This window comes from Amphiura filiformis, chromosome 6 (genome assembly GCF_039555335.1).
Source record: "Amphiura filiformis chromosome 6, Afil_fr2py, whole genome shotgun sequence".
Classification (NCBI taxonomy): domain Eukaryota; kingdom Metazoa; phylum Echinodermata; class Ophiuroidea; order Amphilepidida; family Amphiuridae; genus Amphiura; species Amphiura filiformis.
This window is the reverse complement of record NC_092633.1, coordinates 54,396,440-54,415,768: the sequence shown is the minus strand read 5'-3', so window position 1 is coordinate 54,415,768 and position 19,329 is coordinate 54,396,440. Positions and strand designations below refer to the sequence as shown.

General features: G+C 35.4%; 1 protein-coding gene across 1 annotated transcript in view; it reads left to right on the top strand.

Moving 5' to 3' along the window:
- The window catches only part of LOC140155631 (UDP-glucose:glycoprotein glucosyltransferase 1-like), a 48,734-nt gene that overhangs the window by 10,880 nt on the left and 18,525 nt on the right, over positions 1–19,329 (top strand). Inside the window, exons 6-19 of the mRNA XM_072178547.1 lie at positions 2,982–3,154; positions 4,302–4,402; positions 5,867–6,027; positions 6,373–6,464; positions 7,028–7,091; positions 7,739–7,825; positions 8,570–8,689; positions 8,899–9,126; positions 11,691–11,819; positions 12,380–12,463; positions 13,343–13,423; positions 17,433–17,556; positions 18,346–18,441; positions 19,169–19,263. Of these exons, the coding sequence (XP_072034648.1) occupies positions 2,982–3,154; positions 4,302–4,402; positions 5,867–6,027; positions 6,373–6,464; positions 7,028–7,091; positions 7,739–7,825; positions 8,570–8,689; positions 8,899–9,126; positions 11,691–11,819; positions 12,380–12,463; positions 13,343–13,423; positions 17,433–17,556; positions 18,346–18,441; positions 19,169–19,263 (1,635 nt within the window). The remainder of the gene's footprint in view (positions 1–2,981; positions 3,155–4,301; positions 4,403–5,866; positions 6,028–6,372; positions 6,465–7,027; positions 7,092–7,738; positions 7,826–8,569; positions 8,690–8,898; positions 9,127–11,690; positions 11,820–12,379; positions 12,464–13,342; positions 13,424–17,432; positions 17,557–18,345; positions 18,442–19,168; positions 19,264–19,329) is intronic.

Here is a 19,329-nt window from a genome sequence, read left to right as displayed (position 1 = left end):
TTCGTTAAATTATGCGTATGAAAATGGACAACTTTCTGTAACTCAAAAATATGGTATAATCACTTTATTACCCAAAGGAGATAAACCACGTCAATTTTTGAAGAACTGGCGGCCTATTTCCCTCCTAAATGTATCTTATAAACTTCGCCTAAATGGTCGCATCGCAACCAGATTAAAATCCTGCTTGTCCGATATTATACACGAACACCAAAAAGGTTTTGTCACGGGTCGATATATTGGAGAAAACATACGTTTAATGTACGACCTGATGAATTTGGCAGAGAATAAAAATATTCCTGGCCTTTTTCTCATGATTGATTTCGAAAAGGCCTTCGATTCGGTATCACATACATTTATAATGAAAATATTAGATAAATTCAATTTTGGCAATTCGATTAAAAAATGGATTCGTGTTTTTATAATCAAGCTTCATCATCAGTACTAGTTAATGGATTTCTTTCGAATCTTTTAAGGTGGGTAGAGGATGCAGACAAGGCGACGGACTAAGTCCCTATTTATTCATCCTTTGTGCGGAAGTCCTAGGTATGATGGTTCGAAAAAATCAGAATATTAAAGGTATTAGAATAGGGGATGCAGAATATCGCATATCGCAATATGCTGATGATACTGTTCTTTTTCTTGATGGCACAGAGAAGTCAATGAATGAAGCTTTTAAAATCCTCGATTCTTTTGAAAACATGTGTGGTTTACGGGTAAATATAGACAAAACTAATGTTGTGTGGATTGGGTCAAAAAGTGGTAGCAATGAAACAATTTGTGATCATTTGAACGTTAAATGGATTCATAATAATAACTGTTTTAGAGCACTAGGTATTGACTTCACTGTGTCACTTGAAAGAATGGTGCAGATTAATTATGTAAAAACAATGGAGTCAATTCATGAATTAATTCACCAATGGTCAAGACGTAATCTTACAGTTCTGGGCCGTGTAACAATAGTTAAATCACTTATTTTATCTAAGCTTACCTTTCTGATTTTAACTTTGCCTAATCCACAATACGAGTTAATAAAAGATTTAAACCAAATAATATATAAATTTATATGGAAAGGTATTGATAAGGTTACAAGAAATCAAATGATCCAAGATTATGGTCAAGGAGGTGTGAGAATGGTTGATGTCCAGTCATATATACATGCACTAAAAATAACCTGGATTCAGTAGAATCATTAAAAATCTTGCGGAGACAGAGTGGGTAAAGCTTTTTCTTCAGACAACAGGTATAAACCGTATCCAGGACATTGAGGGTGGATCTACTAATATTATGAATTTCATGAATAATAACAATGATAAACCGAATCAATTTTGGAAAGATGTTTTTTGGCATGGTTTAGTTTTTCTAACTGTCATCAACCAACTACCAGACAGGAGGTACTGAAAAGTTCACTTTGGTACAATGAAAACATTAAAGTGGGTAAACAAAGTTTGTATTACCAGCATTGGGTTCAAGTAATGGTGTTGATCTTGTAAATGATCTATTAAATGAGAGAGGGAATTCCTCTTGCTGGAGGATTTTATGCGTATATTTCATGTTCGCACAAATTTTGTTGAATACGGTGGTGTAATATTGGCGATCAAAAAGTCATTTCCAAAATTCTTTGACAAACCTGGTGATACCCTTGTTTATCCCACTATTCCATTTCACTTTGATGTTCTCTTTAAAGATAAAAAGGGTTCCAGAAGAATATACAATATTCTTGTTTCGAAAAAAACAATTGTTCGTAAATATGTACACAAATGGGAAGAAAAGCTTGAAGCTACATTTGATCCTTCAAGATGGAATGTTATTTTTAATACACCCTTCAAATGTACAATAAGTACTAAACTCAGGTGGTTTCAATTCAGAATAATTCACAGAATCCTTGGTACAAACGCATTTTTATTTAAAATTGGGATAAAAGATTCCAGTATGTGTACCTTCTGTCTGGAGGAGAGTGAAACTTTGATTCATATGTTTTGTGATTGTCATGTGGTTAGGAAATTTTGGGATGATGTGAAAAGGTGGATCGAAAACAAAGTTAATATAAATCTCTCTTGGAAAAAAGATAATCTGCTTTTTGGCGTTGGTCCTAGCTATATTGTTTTGGATTTGATTCTAGTTTTATGTAGATTTCATATATATAAAATGAAAATGAAAGAAAATAACCCTACGATCCACATTTTCAAGAAAGAATTGCAAAATCATTATAAATTAGAAAAATATATTTACATATGTAACAATAATATTGGTTTATTTTATAAAAGATGGGGTATTTTCAATTCACTCTGTAGAGAATAAGATTTAGACCCTCATACACGCCGGAGAGGTTTTTGCATGGCTATGTGTAGTGGCAGAACCTCGTAATGTGAGGTTCTGTACTTGCATAGCGTTGTGTGAGAGCTTCTCTGTGTGTATGAAATTATATTTCATCATGTGTATCGTGTAATATCATTGTGTATCATGTGTATGCTTAATGTTTACCTCTGTTTAAAGTTAAACTTGAATAAATGTTTTTTTTTCTCTGAAAAAAAAAGGAAAAAAAAAAAGATAAAAAAAAAAAAAAAAAAAAAAATGTTAAAACTAATTATTCTGTTTTCCATAAGCAGACTATCAAGCCAATCTGGTATTACAAAGAGACCTGTCAATCATAGTCTCAATTTCAAAAAGGAGTATAATAAGCAATCAAAGGATCATCATTTTAGCTCCAGACTTCAGAGGGCAGCATATCAGTTTTTTAATAATGGTCAGTGATAAGCAAGCGTAAGAGGGTGGCATACAAGAGTAGATAACAGTGTAGCACAACACAGTTGATACTGATCACCGTTAAAAATTGATATGTTGCTCTCTGGTGCTGAGCCCTTGTTCACCAATTCAAAATATCCATGCGTAATATGAATTTAACCAAAAGACAAATCCAGATTCAGCAGTATATCCAACTCATAACAATATATTTTCTTTTTCTCACTATTGGGAATTTTCAGGACCCGAATCCTAAGAAAGTTCGCCTTTCTGGTTATGGTGTGGAGCTGGCTATTAAGAGCACTGAGTACAAGGCTGTTGATGATACAGATGTGAAGGAGGGCAGTAATCAGGAACAGCAACAAGAGGAGGATCTGGCTGATGAGGTGCAAGGATTCGTCTTCTCAAAACTCAAGTAAGAAAACAGTTGTATGGGGGTTAACTTATATACATCACATGGACAGTCAAGGCAATGGTGATGTCACTTCAAGTGAAGAGCAAAGCAATGCCACATGTTGAGATGCAGAGATTCAGTCAGAGTGCTACAGGGTCAGAATTTCTGCAACAATCCAAGAATCAATTCTCGCAAATATTCTTGCAAACAAATTTGCTTGAATTAAAGTTGATTACACAGAAATTGATTGGTAAGGATCAAATGATTTCCACAAATTCACTCTGGAAGAATCAAGATTCAATCCCGCACAGTACAGTGGAACAAAATTCTGACCTTAGTGCTAGTTCTTGTAATGATAAAATAATATGATAAAATAGACTACAATAAGCCCAATCGCCATTGTAACTTCGGGTTATTTTGGGACACTTTGACATTTGACATATCGGGAAATTGCTGTAAATTATTCTGAATTAATTTATTACTGAAAAAATGCTATCATTAAAAATATTCAAATAATTAATTTATTCAATAATAATGTTTTTTGGGTTTGTTTTCATTCTTGTAAAACATTTTAGATTATATTTTGTACGCACAAAAACCAATTTTTCTGAATTTTCCCAATAGGTCAGAGGGCAAAGTGTCACAAAACTGCAAAAACTGTCCCACAATGCATTGCAAACTTCCAATGCCGATTGGGCTTATTTCATCCTCCTAGCCAAATATAGATAAGATGTTTCCTTGTTTGGTTAATTATTCAGAAACTCTATGTTGATTGGTTGATTTATGTTCTTGTACATATTACAATTTCAATCCCCCAAGAATTTATTTTTAGAAAATAATACCTTATTTTACGTGTTTATTGCGCAGTTATTTTTTTACAGACTTGATATGGGTTGTTAGTGTCGAAAATCATGCATGTAATGCATACTTATAAATAGCAAGTCTCATAACATCATGGATTGATATAGAATGACGTGCATGCAGCTGGCGGGCAGTGCCTATGCTAGTTGCGCTTAGCATATTATGTGTGTCTGGTGCATGCTTATGTGGATTTACTCGAGCATAAGTTGGGATTTCACTGACGCATGCAGTAACAAAAACCAAATAATGTGTACCATAGTAATTTCTCACTCTTTGTTTCACTCTTATGTCATTTATATTTTTACAGACAGCAACATCCAGATCTTGCAGAGAATTTGAATGAATGGAGAAACTTCTTACTGGAAAGCACCACTAAAATAACACCACTCAAAGTTTGGCAGCTGCAGAGTAAGTCATAACATCAGACAGAGAGATAATTTATTGAACACACAGTGATAAAAACTTTAATAAATACAATATAAAATGTGAAATATTACTTTGGGAAAATGTTGATGCTCTACACAGTGCATGTCATGTTGTATGCAGGCCTGATAGTTTCCCGAGTTTCTCCCCCCCCCCCCACCGGGACGTTGCCCCTGGACCCCACAAAGGGCCCTTAAACAGCCCCTGGACCCCCGGCCGTGAGGGGCGAGACATTGGTCGCTTCGCTCCCTCCATTCGCCAAAAAAAGATACACACTCTCAGGCCTGGTTGTATATGGTCATGTTTTGTATACTGGGCACCTAAAAAGGGTGGCTTTGGTGCATTCTTACTCATCAAGACGTTTTTACATGCATGTATCTTGTTTATTTGATATTTATTACGAGCTTGTTTAGTACTATTTTTTCCTTAGACATTGGTCTTTCAATTTCTGAAACAAAAATTTATGATTTTCATTTGTACTAATTACTGTAACTCGTTAAGTCTAATTAGTCATGAAACATGATAAAAGACTCAAATTTCTTAAGCAGACCTTGGTTGTGATCCTCTTTACTTCAGTAAACTAAAAACTAATAGAACAAAGAAAATTTGTGACAAATCTGAAAGAGCGCCTCATGCTCACTTTTGATCCAAAAAGTCCATTTTTACGAAAACGCTTTGTCAAATTCTCTTTTAACTTTAAAAACTGGATTGTTGAGCTTATTTTACATCTAGTAACATGCCTCAATCATAAAAATTTGCATCTCCAGTGCCAGATAAGGGGTGTTTTGAAGAAATTTATATAAATATTGATAGATTTTTGACCACCCTGTATTTACCTAATTGAAGTACTTGACCGCTAAAAGTTCCATATGGCTGGGTGGGCAATTAAGTTAACTATATTAAACGTGTGTCAAAACTTTAAATTATCAATGTACGTCGAGGGGTGACACCCCTAACTGAATTAATATTTTCATCCTTATTTTTCTTGTTACACCCTGTATATTATATGGGTCGCCCTGTATAATGACTCCCATTGTATTGTTTCTGAAATCGTCTGAGTATATGCTCTCAGAATATATATTTTTATTGGGTTTTAATGTAAACTTTTGAAATTATAGTACCAAACCTGTAAAAGCATGTGATTTGTTTGAAAAATACACATGCTACGCAACTGGTGCCCAGCATAAAAAACATGACCATATCAGACTGTTGATCAAGTAATTTCTCACACATCTGCAAGTTCATCCCTCTGGTCCGTATGCATCAAATGTAAATTATTGTGTGTCACAGCTATCCCAGGTTGGAAGGATAATATTATTCATAATATGTTTCACAGATTTAGACACCACATTTGTTATAAGTTAAACTGATTGTTTCAATACAATTGTATATTTACAAATAAAGCTTAATGCATATTCAAATTTTATATTTTCTTCATGCCTTATGTAGACATAGCATTCCAGTCAGCACAGAGGATCCTTTCATCAAGTGGACATGATGCTTTAAGAATGATGAGGGATATCAGCCAAAACTTTCCATTGATGGCAAGGACTGTTGTAAAGACGCAGGTGGATGATAAAGTGAGGCGTGAAATCAGAAGCAATCAAAAGGTAAAGGCCTAAAGAGATAATCTCATTGTAAGAGGCTGACAAACAGGGTTTTCAGATGGCATATTTTCTGTGTTCCTAATATAAAACTAGTAGTCTGTCATGTTTGAGCTATTAGACACACATTTCTAAGAAATAAGTTAAAACTACTCAAAATATGAATATTTAAAAACTAAATTAAAAGTACAAACAAATTTAAATATCTTTGGTTTTTGTGGCATTTAAATATTGTTTATGTGTAAGGCTTCGAGAACCAGAATTACAAGTGTAACTTACTGTTGTATTGTTCAGACTGTTCATCAATATGTTTTTGATGCAACATATATTGTTTGCTTCATATTTTGTCAGACTCTGCAAATGCAGTATGGTATTGGTCCTGGGGATTCCCTGATTATGATTGATGGACTTATGATAGATACAGATGTTGCAGATCCTTACATGTAAGTATATTTCATATTATTAAATCATAGTAGTAGTTGTGTATATCAAGGACTTTTCAATAGAAAACCATACCACCATGAAGAATATATTGGTAACCAAATTCAACAGTTAAATAGCCTTTTCAAAATCCCAGGCATTTTCATCCAAAAAACAGTGGAAAGGGTGTGGAAGATTTAGGACTTTCAAACATCATTTTCCAAAAAGGAGCCAACTTAATTTTAAAATATTCACATAAGCGTTCTGACTGGATTGACTGTCATGTTCAACTGGAATTGAGAAAGCAATGTCACCCTCAATGCCTTGGGTAAGCTTGGTTTAAATTCTGACTGAATAGTTTGAATCTTGCAACTTCATGCTTGAAATGAAAGGTATGCCATCAAGTTGAATTTCAAGGTTCCAGGAATTCTCATTGTTGTACTATTCATTGCACTTTACATTTGGGCAATTTGGCAATCTCAAAAATACATGTATATATGGCATCTTATACCGTAAGTTCTTTACAAGTATGAAATTTGATTTGAGAAGCAGCGGTACGTTGATCTATTTGTATATCTTTAAACAGGATGTTGGATTTATTGAGGTCAGAAGGCAAACTTCTTCAGGGACTTTATCAATTAGGAGTCAAGGTATGTGATCATCTTGTGTTTGTATAGATTAATCTATCCATCTATTTATCTATCTCAGCCATCATTGGCATTGCAGGCCCCACCAAGCTGATGCCATTTTATTTAGTCCTGTCCTCAGTGGCACAGCTAGGAGTTGTGGTGCCCATGGCAAGGATAAAATTAAAATGATTAATTGTTGACCCAAATTCTTTTTGCCCAGAATGCTCAAGAATTTGAAAAATGGGGGGGGTAGTGATCAAAAAATGTCCTCATTTTTGTAAACACAATTTAAAGATAGATAGCGATATGTTGTCATCAGAAAACATCCCTCGTGCAACGTGCAATTAATACACTGCAAAAAAGGGTGATTTTTTCATGTTGCATTCTATCTTTCCTCAACCCCTATTCTTTTTATACCATCACTATTTTGGCATCCCCCTAAATGTGGCGCCCAGGGCATATGCCCTCCTGGCCCCCTTGCTACACCACTGCATATCCAGTGCTTCTTGTATATAAGTGGTTTAAATATTTGAAGAATTTTCAGATGCAAAACATGATGTCTCCAAAGTCTGCCTTGTTTATATTTGAATCCATTTTTCTAATGAGATACAATTCAACTTTCCTGATTTGTTTTATCATTAAAGAGTGTTTTTACTCTCTAATTACAGGGTGAAGATCTGAACAAGTTGTTGAGGATTCAAGTTGAGTCCAATGAAGGTGATTTTGCTGTAGATGTCAGAGATCAGTCTGTTATGGTAAGTTAAGTTAGATGATGGAATCAAAAAACAATCAAATCGTCAGCTAGGTGAACCAGTGTATTTGTCTTGTAAGTTAACACAAATTGTGAAGACAAAAAAATTGACATGTAAATCATCAAAACTTGCAGGAGTATTCCCACCTCTTTTATTTTAACCCTGTGTTATCTGTGGCCCTGGAATTATTAGAATGCATATAAGTGAACACAGTGGGCACATTTTGGGCTCTTATTTTATACACCTCGGACATCAGCATGAAACAACCAAATTGTTAGTCATATGCAAGTTAACAATCATGGTCAAGTCCTATGTGACTATACTGATGTGTTCGTCTGTTACAGTTAATTAGAACATGTTATTATACATATCATATATTATTAACAATCTGATTATGTTGATATGTATGATGTGTCTTTTATCTTCCAACCATATGTGACCATCCACCACGAAGTGGTAGTAAAGTCAGCTCTAGGTCATTTTCTGTTTATTGCAGATTTTGAAAGAATTCACTTATAGCTTCAAAATGACACCTCAACCAGCCTCATCGGACATCTGGAAGTGAAGTTATAGTTCATCAAAGGTCAAATTCCTAGTATATTCAACATAGAAATCCAATTACTGTTTTTGGTTGTATATCAAAATGGAAAATGCCGACTTTACGACCAGTTTGTGGTGGATGGGCACATATATCAAAGATCTGTAACCTGTAACTTATCATGCTTGTGTCCTTTGTCTGTGTTTCAGTTTATAAATGATCTTGAGATGGATAGCAGATATCAACATTGGCCTTCAAGTATACAAGAAATGCTGAGACCTGTCTTCCCAGGGATGATGAGATATATGCGCAAAAACATCTTTCATTTGGTAAGAAATGCTAATGTCATTGGATATCAAAGAATTCAAGATCAGACGTTTTTTCCCTACAGATGAATGATTTCACATGATTGTACATTTTCTCCTCTTTCTTACCTTTAGGTAGTTTCCCAATGGTAAATCACTTATCCGAGGATGAATTGATGAATTCCCATTGTAAAAGCCAATATTAACACAAAGAATACCATTTGTGATTACAGGTGTTCATGTTAGATCCTACAACCCCTGACAGCGACATGATGTTCCAATTAGCCGAGATGTTCTATACCAACGAGGCACCTGTACGCATCGGCATAGTGTTTGTTGTCAATGAGGAGGCTGATGTGGATGGTCATGAAGATGCTGGTGTTGCCATGGTCAGGGCGTTTAATTTTGCTCTGCAAGATGATGGTGGTGATGCAGCCAAAGCATTAGATCTACTTATCAAGGTGGGTCAATTAGCTAGTGCAGCATGATATAGTATACAAATTTGTACTACTATGCGAGACATGGTTTAAAATCTTTGGCCTGCAATGAACCATGCTATGACTGAAAGTGCAGTCAAGGGTCATTTCATGGTATTGAGGTCCGTCATAACGTTTAAGTTTAAATATTTCCCAGATATATAGCTGTCAATATTTATTTATGTACCCAAAATATAGATTTTTGTCATCATTATGCCCCCACCCTTAAATTTTGTAGGCATGTAAGCTTACACAGAACAAAATCAATTGAGTAAGCCTAAGTTGTTGTTTTTTGTTAATCTGCAAAGCCATTTCCTGAACAAGTAGAAATGCATCCCTATGTTCATATATCAGTTCGGGGGCACTGCTAATTCAAAGACGTCTCTGATATCAAAGACTCTTCAGTGCCGAGACACCTGACAGTATCATAATTCAGAGACGTCTCATAAATCACATACTCCCTAGTCTCAAAACCCAGCCGCAAACGATATTAGTAATGTTGGTGAACGTGAACCGGCGCAGCTGGAATAATTTTGCGAGTAGACCTAATCAGGGTTGTAGCTAGCCCAAGTTGAGTGCCTGCTAATTTTACTATCCAATTCAGGAATTAAAGCGCAGGCTCGGGGTACACTCTTTATATTCAAACGTGAGAAATCGGGGAATGCTAAAAGAAATTTTGTTGCTCTTTTTCATAACTTTGAGCTTAAATGCTGCAGAATAACTTTGCTTCCTCGACGACATTTTGCAGACTTTCATTTCTCCGTACACATCAAAACTCAACATGTGGTGATGAATGCACCAAAACTTTTACATTAATATTTCATAGAGTATTTATACTTGAACTGCAACATTATATGGGGAGTAGTAAATTAATTGTTCAGACCCCGACTCATGGAAACAATTTCAACCAATACCAAGAAGAAACTAGAAACATTTTTATTCACTATTTCATTAAAACATTTTTATTTCCTAAAATTATTATCATCGTATTATTTACAGGGCGTTTCTAGATTCCGAGACCGTCGGGGCTGAACTGAACAAAATTTCAAAATGTTGAACATCGGCGTGGCAGCCCCGCTAGGGTTGTCTGAGGGGCGATGTGCCCCCTCACACCTCCGAATTAGACATTTTTTTCAATGTGAAGGCCCCAATGGAGCCATTTGGTACAACATGTTTATTGGTTATTTTCGGAGCATATACTTTTTACAGATTTCCAACTGAGCTGCAAATTTTAGTTTTAAATGAACAGGCTTACTTGTGCTCAATAACTCCTACAATTCAGCCTAAGTGTAGCCTTTTTTTGTTTTAACGCAAGGGGTGCTTGAGGGGGATCTGCTATAATAGGCCTATAGGCATATATCTATGAAAGATAGGCCTGTAATTCATAACAAATTTCTGTCTCCCTCTTTTTTAAGACCCGGGGGCTGCAGGCCCCAAAGCCCCACCCCCTGAGCACGCGCCTGGTTTACCGTAATTTGTTGATCTTTTTTGAGCCACCTGATCATAACATAACCCCACCCTTATTAATAAAATACAAGTGTCCATATTTATCCAAATTCATCCCATGCACGTGTACAAGAAGAGTCAAGCCACGAGGTTAGACCTGAACGTTTCCGTAGGGGCCTACCATTTTCCCCAAGTAATATTTTTGAAAAGGTGCCGCCAGCGTGCCGCCACAATGCGTGCCAAAAATCGCTCCCTTCCCCCCCCCCTCATTGACTGGCAAAAACATTCCTTGTCCCCTCATTTTTTGCCTTGCCAAAATATTCACCCTACCCCCATGAATTGGGATTTTTTTTTACTTCAAAACGTTGGAATTGGGCCGTAAATGGCTCGATTTTGCAATCTAAGTATTTTCTGAGACCATTTGTCAAAATTTGCACAGATGATATGATGTTTGCACAGATAGATATTTCCTAAACATAGGAAAGCATGTTCTGATACATTCACCTTCGTGCCGAAGTGCTGCATCTAGTGCCGAAATGACCCCCGTATGTGAAATCACTGACCCGTCTTTGATATCAGAGACGTCTTTGAATTAGCAGTGCCCCGAACTGATATGTCAAATGAAAAAGCTTTTCTAAGAAAAGTATATTAACAAATTGAACTGATCCAGTCCTGTTTCAAAATAGAGGCCCTGCATGCTTTTATCGATTGGCTCCAAACAAAGGATTTGAATGGGTGTCCTTCAACTTAATCATGACGCAGTGCAGTCCATTCAATCAAATGTTGTTATCAACCTATTTTATCATAGTGCATTTGTTATGTGTGTGAGACGAACTGTCGTGGTAGATTGCAAGCATGCTTTTGTTGAATGCATTTGAGTAGTCTGCCATATTTACGGTATGAATATGCACAATCTCTATAATGTGAATATCAAAACAAGTGTGTTAACATTTCTTTCAAAGTGAACACTGTCAAATACATAATGCACTCTTAGTGCAAAATTTTAACTTGAAATTGTATCCACTTCAAATCTATGCCTGTTATTATATCTTCAGCTTTTGAATTGTGTTGTCACTGTTTTCTCTATTTCTTATTGTATATAGATTCATAATATTGCTGATGGAAACCCTATTACTGTGGATAATGTCATTGATACCTTTGAGAAGATGTTCAAAGGAGAAGACATTCAAGATATCATTGGACTGGGGTCAGATTATGATGAGAAAAGACCTGTGAGTATAAGCATGGAACAACAACTTATGAATAGAATAAAAATTCAGTAGACTTCTAATGTGTGTTCGATTAGCTCAAACACACATTTTTAAATGGTTATTTAAAATGTTTGCAATATTTTTAGATACTGTATTATCTCTAATTAACACCCGGGCTGTTGCATTTTCCAAAAGGGGGTGTTAGTTAGGTCTTATTTTCAATGGTAATTCCTGCTAGTACCATATGTCAGTACAGCTGTGCTCCACAAACTAAGGAATTTCTACAAATACTGTAAACACTGTCGATAACAATGGCCACACATGGATATTGGTGAAATCGGCGATCTCATCTTCGAAAATACTAGTACTGTATGGTATTTTTACAGCATTTATGGAATAGTTTGGGTGCAACAAATAAAAATGGTAGCAGCGTTTATGGGGAGGCTTTAATAAGAGAGAATAATTATGTATACATTGGTGAGACAGTTACATGGTCAAATAATGGATTTCTTTCTTGGTTAAAATGTTTAATATGAAATTATGTGTAGTAACTAAAATGAAGTAAAAATGTCTATTTTTAGCATGGTGCTGCATTCTTTGAAAAGACTGCTCTGGGATCACTACCTCAGGTTATGCTCAATGGAGTTCCTTTCACAAAGCAAGAGGTAAGTGCTTTCTGCTTGGGTTGAATTTGGTCAACTTGAAGGTCTGTTGTGTTGTTAGTTTGTTTTTGTTTGTTGCTTGTATTAATATGATGTAATTATTGTGGAATTCATGTCATGATGGACATTTTGAAGCTGCCACAAGTTTGTTCATTCATGTCAAGCTTTAAATGATGATTTGTCATCGTCTACATCTTGTTACGTGATGACAAACTAAAGTAGTCCATGTAGGGCCACAGTAGAGGGATACATGGTCATGGACTGGGTTGGGTTTGACGGATGTGATCTATAATTTGACTTTTGACATGTTATGTGATGTTGATGATGTTGTGAGTCCGGTCCCCGCACGCCGTGTATCTGCGGGTACTCATGCGTGTCGAAAATTTGTCAAAATTATGGGCATTTTCAGATAAAGAAACGTGATTCGCGAAACACCAATAAAAGGGTAATTTTTCATACGACTTGTTCGCGAAATGAAAAAAATGGTGGGATTTTTCTTCATTTTACAAATTTATGCACAACTCATCTCAGTTTCATTTTTCCGTTTGGCACACATTACACATCACATCCATGTACGACACACACAACTGTGAGTGCCGTGCATTATACCCTATGCGCGTTTCTGTCAAAAAGGGTATATCACGTAATCCTTAAAAATAGGGGTGTTTTTATCAAGATAACTTTGCGAAATTAGATGCAAAAGGGGGTGTTTTTAAAGTTTGCCGACGAGCATAAGTGCCCACGGATACACATAGTGCAGGGACCGGGGTCGTGAGGCAGTCAAATAAATTTGAAACAGTTGTGGCATGTACTCATATTAAATATTTAATTTGTTCCTAAACTTTTTTTAATTTTCTACACTGATTCTTTTTGTGTTCATAGCTTGAGCCAGACAACTTTGAGGAGACTGTGGTTTCATCTATCATGCAAAATACTCCAGAGATACAGAGGGCTGTTTATCAGGTAAATAAAGACGAGGGATGGTTAGAAAGAAATAAGAATGCATGAAGAGAGAGGTTAGACCCATATGTTTGAGCTGATAAGTTTATAGAATGAAGGAATTTGTAATACTTTGCTGCATGTAAGCAAACAATTTCAGAGTGTAGATTTCTTGCATTAAAAATACCCAGAAATATGGATAGTTATCACAGGGCACTTCAACAGTACAAATATCTAGCCTAAGAGTTAATGACTTGTTTCAGAATATTGTCTTTCAAACACATGAAGAAGCAACACTAGATCTGATAATGACCACACAGGTATTTTGTGGAAGCCAGTGGTCAAAATAACAACTAAGAGTAGGAATACTGGTGGTTTTTTGGGTGTTTTTTTTGTAGATGGTTACAGTGAGTGTCAAGTCAGAGGATAATGTTAGAACCAAAATCCATTGCAAAAATGTTATCACCAGGATTTCAAATGCCAAATCCCTTTGAATTCTATTGGAAAGATGACATTTTAAAACTGTCACAGTGTAGTTACTACTCAGTTGAGACAACAAAAGAGTCCTACTTCTGGGGGATCAGGGTTGTAGCTGCAGTGGCGGGCGGTAGAGCTCACCTTTTGGAGCCCACCATGCACTCAGCTTCAATTTTAGCACTGGAGCCCAGCACTCGGAGACCAAAATTGCACAATTTGATTGAATTAGTCATGCGTATGGTCAATTTTGGCAACAAATTGCCAATATGCAAAATTTTCATCAAATGCCACCCAGCATCCTCTGGGATCAACATTGGCATGAAGTTTTGAATTTTCATGGTACATAGAAAATGTTTGATACTTTCCTTTCTATGACACGGTGCTTGATTCTGTCTCCAATGTCTGTTTTCCAAGGGACCAGCCCATTGGTCCAGAAGGTAATTTTTCCGAAAAGGGTTTAGGTCATTTTAGGTTAGGATTAGGGATAAGCTTAGGATTATCATTAAAGTTAGTGTTAGAGATATGGTTAGGCTAGGGTCAGAGTGAGGATTAAAGTCAGGGTTATGTTTAAAGTTAGTATTAGGACTTAAGTTAGGGTAAGGATTATGGTTTATATTCAAGTTATTGGGTTTTCGGAATAATGACCCTTCGGACTATCAATCTGTAACAGATACCAATGAAAAAGGGACATATTGATGATAGACCATGCATTACATCTCATATTAAGAATTTCATTTCAGCTCGTCATAAACCTTTTGAAACTGATAAAATTGAGTGGCATAGATCACACAATGTTGTTAAAGCAAAAACATCTTATCGTGCTGATAGAATTAGGATTCTTCAGCAGACTATCCCACGTAAGTGGCATCAAGCAGAACTTTGCATTCCACTCACAGATGTTGTTAATATTTCATACAGGTGTCACACTGCCAAATGCCAATCCTGCAGAGATGTGTACTAGACATCAGTTTCCCCTCACAGTTACAGGAGCAACTTGATTCTTAGCGACAGCTGTGATGGTTGGAATCAGCCCTTGCCTGTAATCTTTGACTAAGCAAAACAATATGTTGAACAACATTATTTTTACAACTGGCATTCAAAGTCCACAATGTCTGGGTTTACATACTCTCTATGCAAAATCAGGCAAGAGTTTCTTAAGGGGTGGGGTATGAACGTTTGGATAGTATTTATTGTGGGACATTAGAGCACATCAGATCAGACATATAGAATTGCATTCTGAATACAAAGAATGTCCTTCTGATATCAAATAATTTTGATTCATTAAAAATTGATATTTTTGATATTTAACAGTACTCGAAGTAAACTTTATAAATCTGATAATATGTATGTAAGTGTATGTAAGTGTATGTAGGTGGGATGAAAAGCTGACGATCAATTGAAAATTTTGACATTTCGTATGGAAGATATGGATTTTTTTCCCAAAACACCAAAAAAAAAATAGGTCTTTTGGGAAAAAATCCATATCTTCAATATGAAAGGTCAAAATTTTCAATTGATCGTCGGCTTTTCCTCCCAGCTACATATATATCATTAGGTTTATAAAATTTAGTTAGGATTTAGTTTAGGACCGTTATATATCAAAAATGTGAAAAATATCACATTTTAATAATTTGTCATAAAATTTGTATTATATCGTGAATTTCAAAAATGAAAATTATTTGATATCAGAAAGACATTCTTCAGATTCAGAATGCAATTCGATATGTCTCATGTGCTCTCATGTCCCACAAAAAATACTGTCAAAACGCTCATTCCAGATCCCTTAACAGAAAACAGAAGAAAAAGGGTGTGCTTAAAATCATTAAAAATTACCTAATCTATCTTATCTGTGGTAGACTTGCAGGATTTTATAGCATAGCTAATTGTGACCAATCCAAATCCTCTTTCCATGAATTGAAACAGGCATTAATATTAAGGGCACTCCACTTGAACTATGTTGATATTTGGTGGTGTGAGATCTACTGTCATTAGCTAACATTTTGTCTGATTGTTCTCTATATAAGATCATTTGCATCTAATTAACTTATTTTGAGCATAATTTGATGAAGAAAACTAGTTTTTCAAATAAATTCAATGTGTAGCTTATCTGCTATCTACTGAAGATAGTAATAGAATGGTGGGCAATTTGTAGACACAGCTGTTAGTTTTGTTTGACATGTTGAATTAAATGCATCCATCTGCGTTAGGAATTTGAAAAGACAGTCACTGAAGTGTGTGTGCCTACAATGTATGCAATTTCTAATATGATGACATTACATGTTAGCCATACATGCATGTGCATGCATGCATGCATGTAAAAGTAAAATAAGTGACATAAAGGTTACAGAACAGCTAGGATTAAGGGTAAAGGGTTAGGCTTATGGTTAACAAGCTGATTCACTAGCTGTAGTCAGCCTATGTGTATCCAATTACCTTAGTAAGCCTAGATTGTGTGACAAAGTAAACAGTACATGGTATGGTGTAATATATCATAAACATTGTATAATTTTCAGTGAGAACTAGTGTTGAAGATCATAAAGAGTCAGGAAAAAAACCAGTTGCAAGTTGGAAGTCAATTAGGCCTATAATAATTGGCGTGGATCAGGTTTTCAGTGAATTACCGCGATGTTAAATAACATCGCTTCGAGATTTGTACTAAATTTGCTGTAAGACGACATATTTTTTTCTTCACAGGAGCAACTCGGTTCTTAGCAACAGCAAATGATGGATGAAATCAGCCCTTGTCTGACCTCACTGACTAGAAAAAACAATAGGTTGACTCACCATTAACTTTACAACTGGCCCTCAAATTCCATGATGTCTGGTCTTGTATGCTCTATGCTAAATCAGGCTAGAGTTTCTTGCCAGAAACATAAGGAAAAGGGTGCTTAAAATCATTAAAAATTACTCAATCTCTCATATCTGTGGCAGACTTGCTGAATTTTAAAATACTTTAAAAAATTGGATTTGACAAAATTAGTCCCTCTGTTGTCCTAAAGGGTTATCTGAGACCTGTTCTTGAACATTCTGCAGTAGTTTAGCATTGTGCAAATTCCGTCTCACAGTTTGAATTTAGAACATCTCATTTTCAGAACATATTTTATCAATGTGCTCAATAACCATGCTTTAGTGCATGTAGTGTGTCTGAATTTTATTATTGTTTTTATTGTGTGTGCTCTCTTATAGTTGGTTTGTTGTAATAACTTGTTTTTTAAGTTGTTCATATTTTCATTAGTGAATGCTTTTGACATAATTGTTTATTTTGTTAATTTATTTGAAAATACTGCAATGTTATTTTGTTATTGTAAAAACTTATGCAATTCAAAAATGAAATTGAAAACTTTTGGTGATTAAGATATGTTCTGGTGATTAAGATATAAGTTGTAATCTTTCCCCAGAGTGGGCTATGCTAACATTATAGGAACATGTTGAAAAAACAATGCACCTGTGGGTCGCTAAATTGTATTTATTTGTACTGTTGAAGTTTAATACAATTATATCACCTTGTAACTAGGCACTAATATCATAGTTTCCCCTCCTTTTGGTAACATTTCAGGGTAAGATAAATGATCGGACTGACATACTAGAGTGGCTGATGGACAAACCCAGAGTCATGCCTAGACTCAACCCTAGGGTGCTGTCAGGAGATAACCAGATTGTGGAATTTGCTGGTCAGCTAGGTAGGAACATAAATGAGATATCTTGTGGTCTTTGCAAAGTATTTACAGTATTTCTTCAAACAAAACAAAAAACACAGTAGTAAATATATTAACGGTAAAAAATGCATCTTCTATAACAGTTTAAAGGAATTCATAATTATTCCTTCATTACCAATTGCAACCATATATAAAATATGAATTGCTTTTATGGAATATGCTGGTGATGCATGGATAGTGCAGGTATAATTGAAGACTGAATTTAAAAGACTAGTTTGCATATATGACGTCCTGTCAACCAGACCAAAAATGCTGTTCTGCGCAGGTCAGCAAGCAATCACGCCGCGCCTTTGCCCTGACGTCAGATGTAATCTAGTCTTTTTAATACGGTCTTCAATTATAGTGTAGTTACACTTACAAGTTGCTCTCATCAGTCCAGAAGAGTTGTTAATGGTAAGCTGGGATTTGACAGTATGTGAAAAAGTGAAGTCCAATATTCCCAATTATTTTTTTGTGCTACAATATCACTTTTGATAGCTACATGTAGAAGAATAACAAGTGAGCTATACTTGGAAGTTGCTTCCAATTCGGTAGTGATGTAAGTGCATATTACAGTGGTCGCAGTTTCGAATAGCGAGCACCACCATAATCCTGCAGGGGAGTAATACACATTTATACTAAAGCTGTTTGTCAGTATGCTTGCAGTGCAACTGTGGAAAAGCACTGGTGTTACTTCCAGAATCAAATAGTTTCCCATGAGAAACAAAGTCAATGTTCTTATAATATTATTACAATATTTTATGTTTTGATTAGATGCCAAGGAGTTGAACAGTACTGATTTCAGCACATTAAGTTCTACTGGTATGACAGCATCTATGATAGAAAATATCAAATATCTCACCAAGAGAGGTAAGAACTCAACACATTATTTATCAGGGTTCCCACGGAGTACAAATTGGCCCAAGTCCCTGGAGTTACTGGTCATTGACCAGTGGTATCATCTGTGAAAAAAAAAAAACATGTAAAAAGTCATTTTCAAGATCAAAGCACTGCAAGTATGTTACGTGAATAGGGTATCAAAAACAAGCAAATTTGAGAAAAGGGGTATTCTTGCTCAGTAAATCATACGTATTAAGGGTCCTATGAAAAAATAGTGTGAAATTATGGAAACTTTTTGACCTTGTGAGTTTTAAGTATTTTTCCAGTTATATAATTATTTTTGTCTCAGATAACAAGTTTAATTTTTGAGTCCAGAAAATTGATACTTTACTTGCTACGGGAATAAGGTAATGCCTATACTTGTTTAGGGGTGAATTTCCAAATCAATGCTATTGCTCATTGTTTAGGGTGCTTTTTGAAAGACCCATGTTCATGGATGATACTCCCTTGTCATTGTCAAGTGTTTAGGTTATTGTTTCTAAAGATAGATTTCATTTACATAAATAATCTTTCAAGTATTACTGAACAGGCACACAACTTTCTAAATAAATGAAAACAGTTTGTATATTGGAAGCTAGAATCAGATCGTTAGATGGATTAAATGACTAGAGAAAGCTATTAGTGAAATTTGCATGAAGAACACCGGTTGAAATCCAACTTATTATGTATGCTATTTGTGTATTGTGTCACCCATCAGAGGAATCAACTCTGAGACCTGTTACAGAATGGATTGTATGTGATTTAGCAACCAAACCAGGAAGACAGTTACTACATGAGGCTGTCAAAAATCTGGTTAGTATTTATGTTGTATGAAATTATTTTAGATGAGTATATTTACATCTTGGATTGCTTACATTA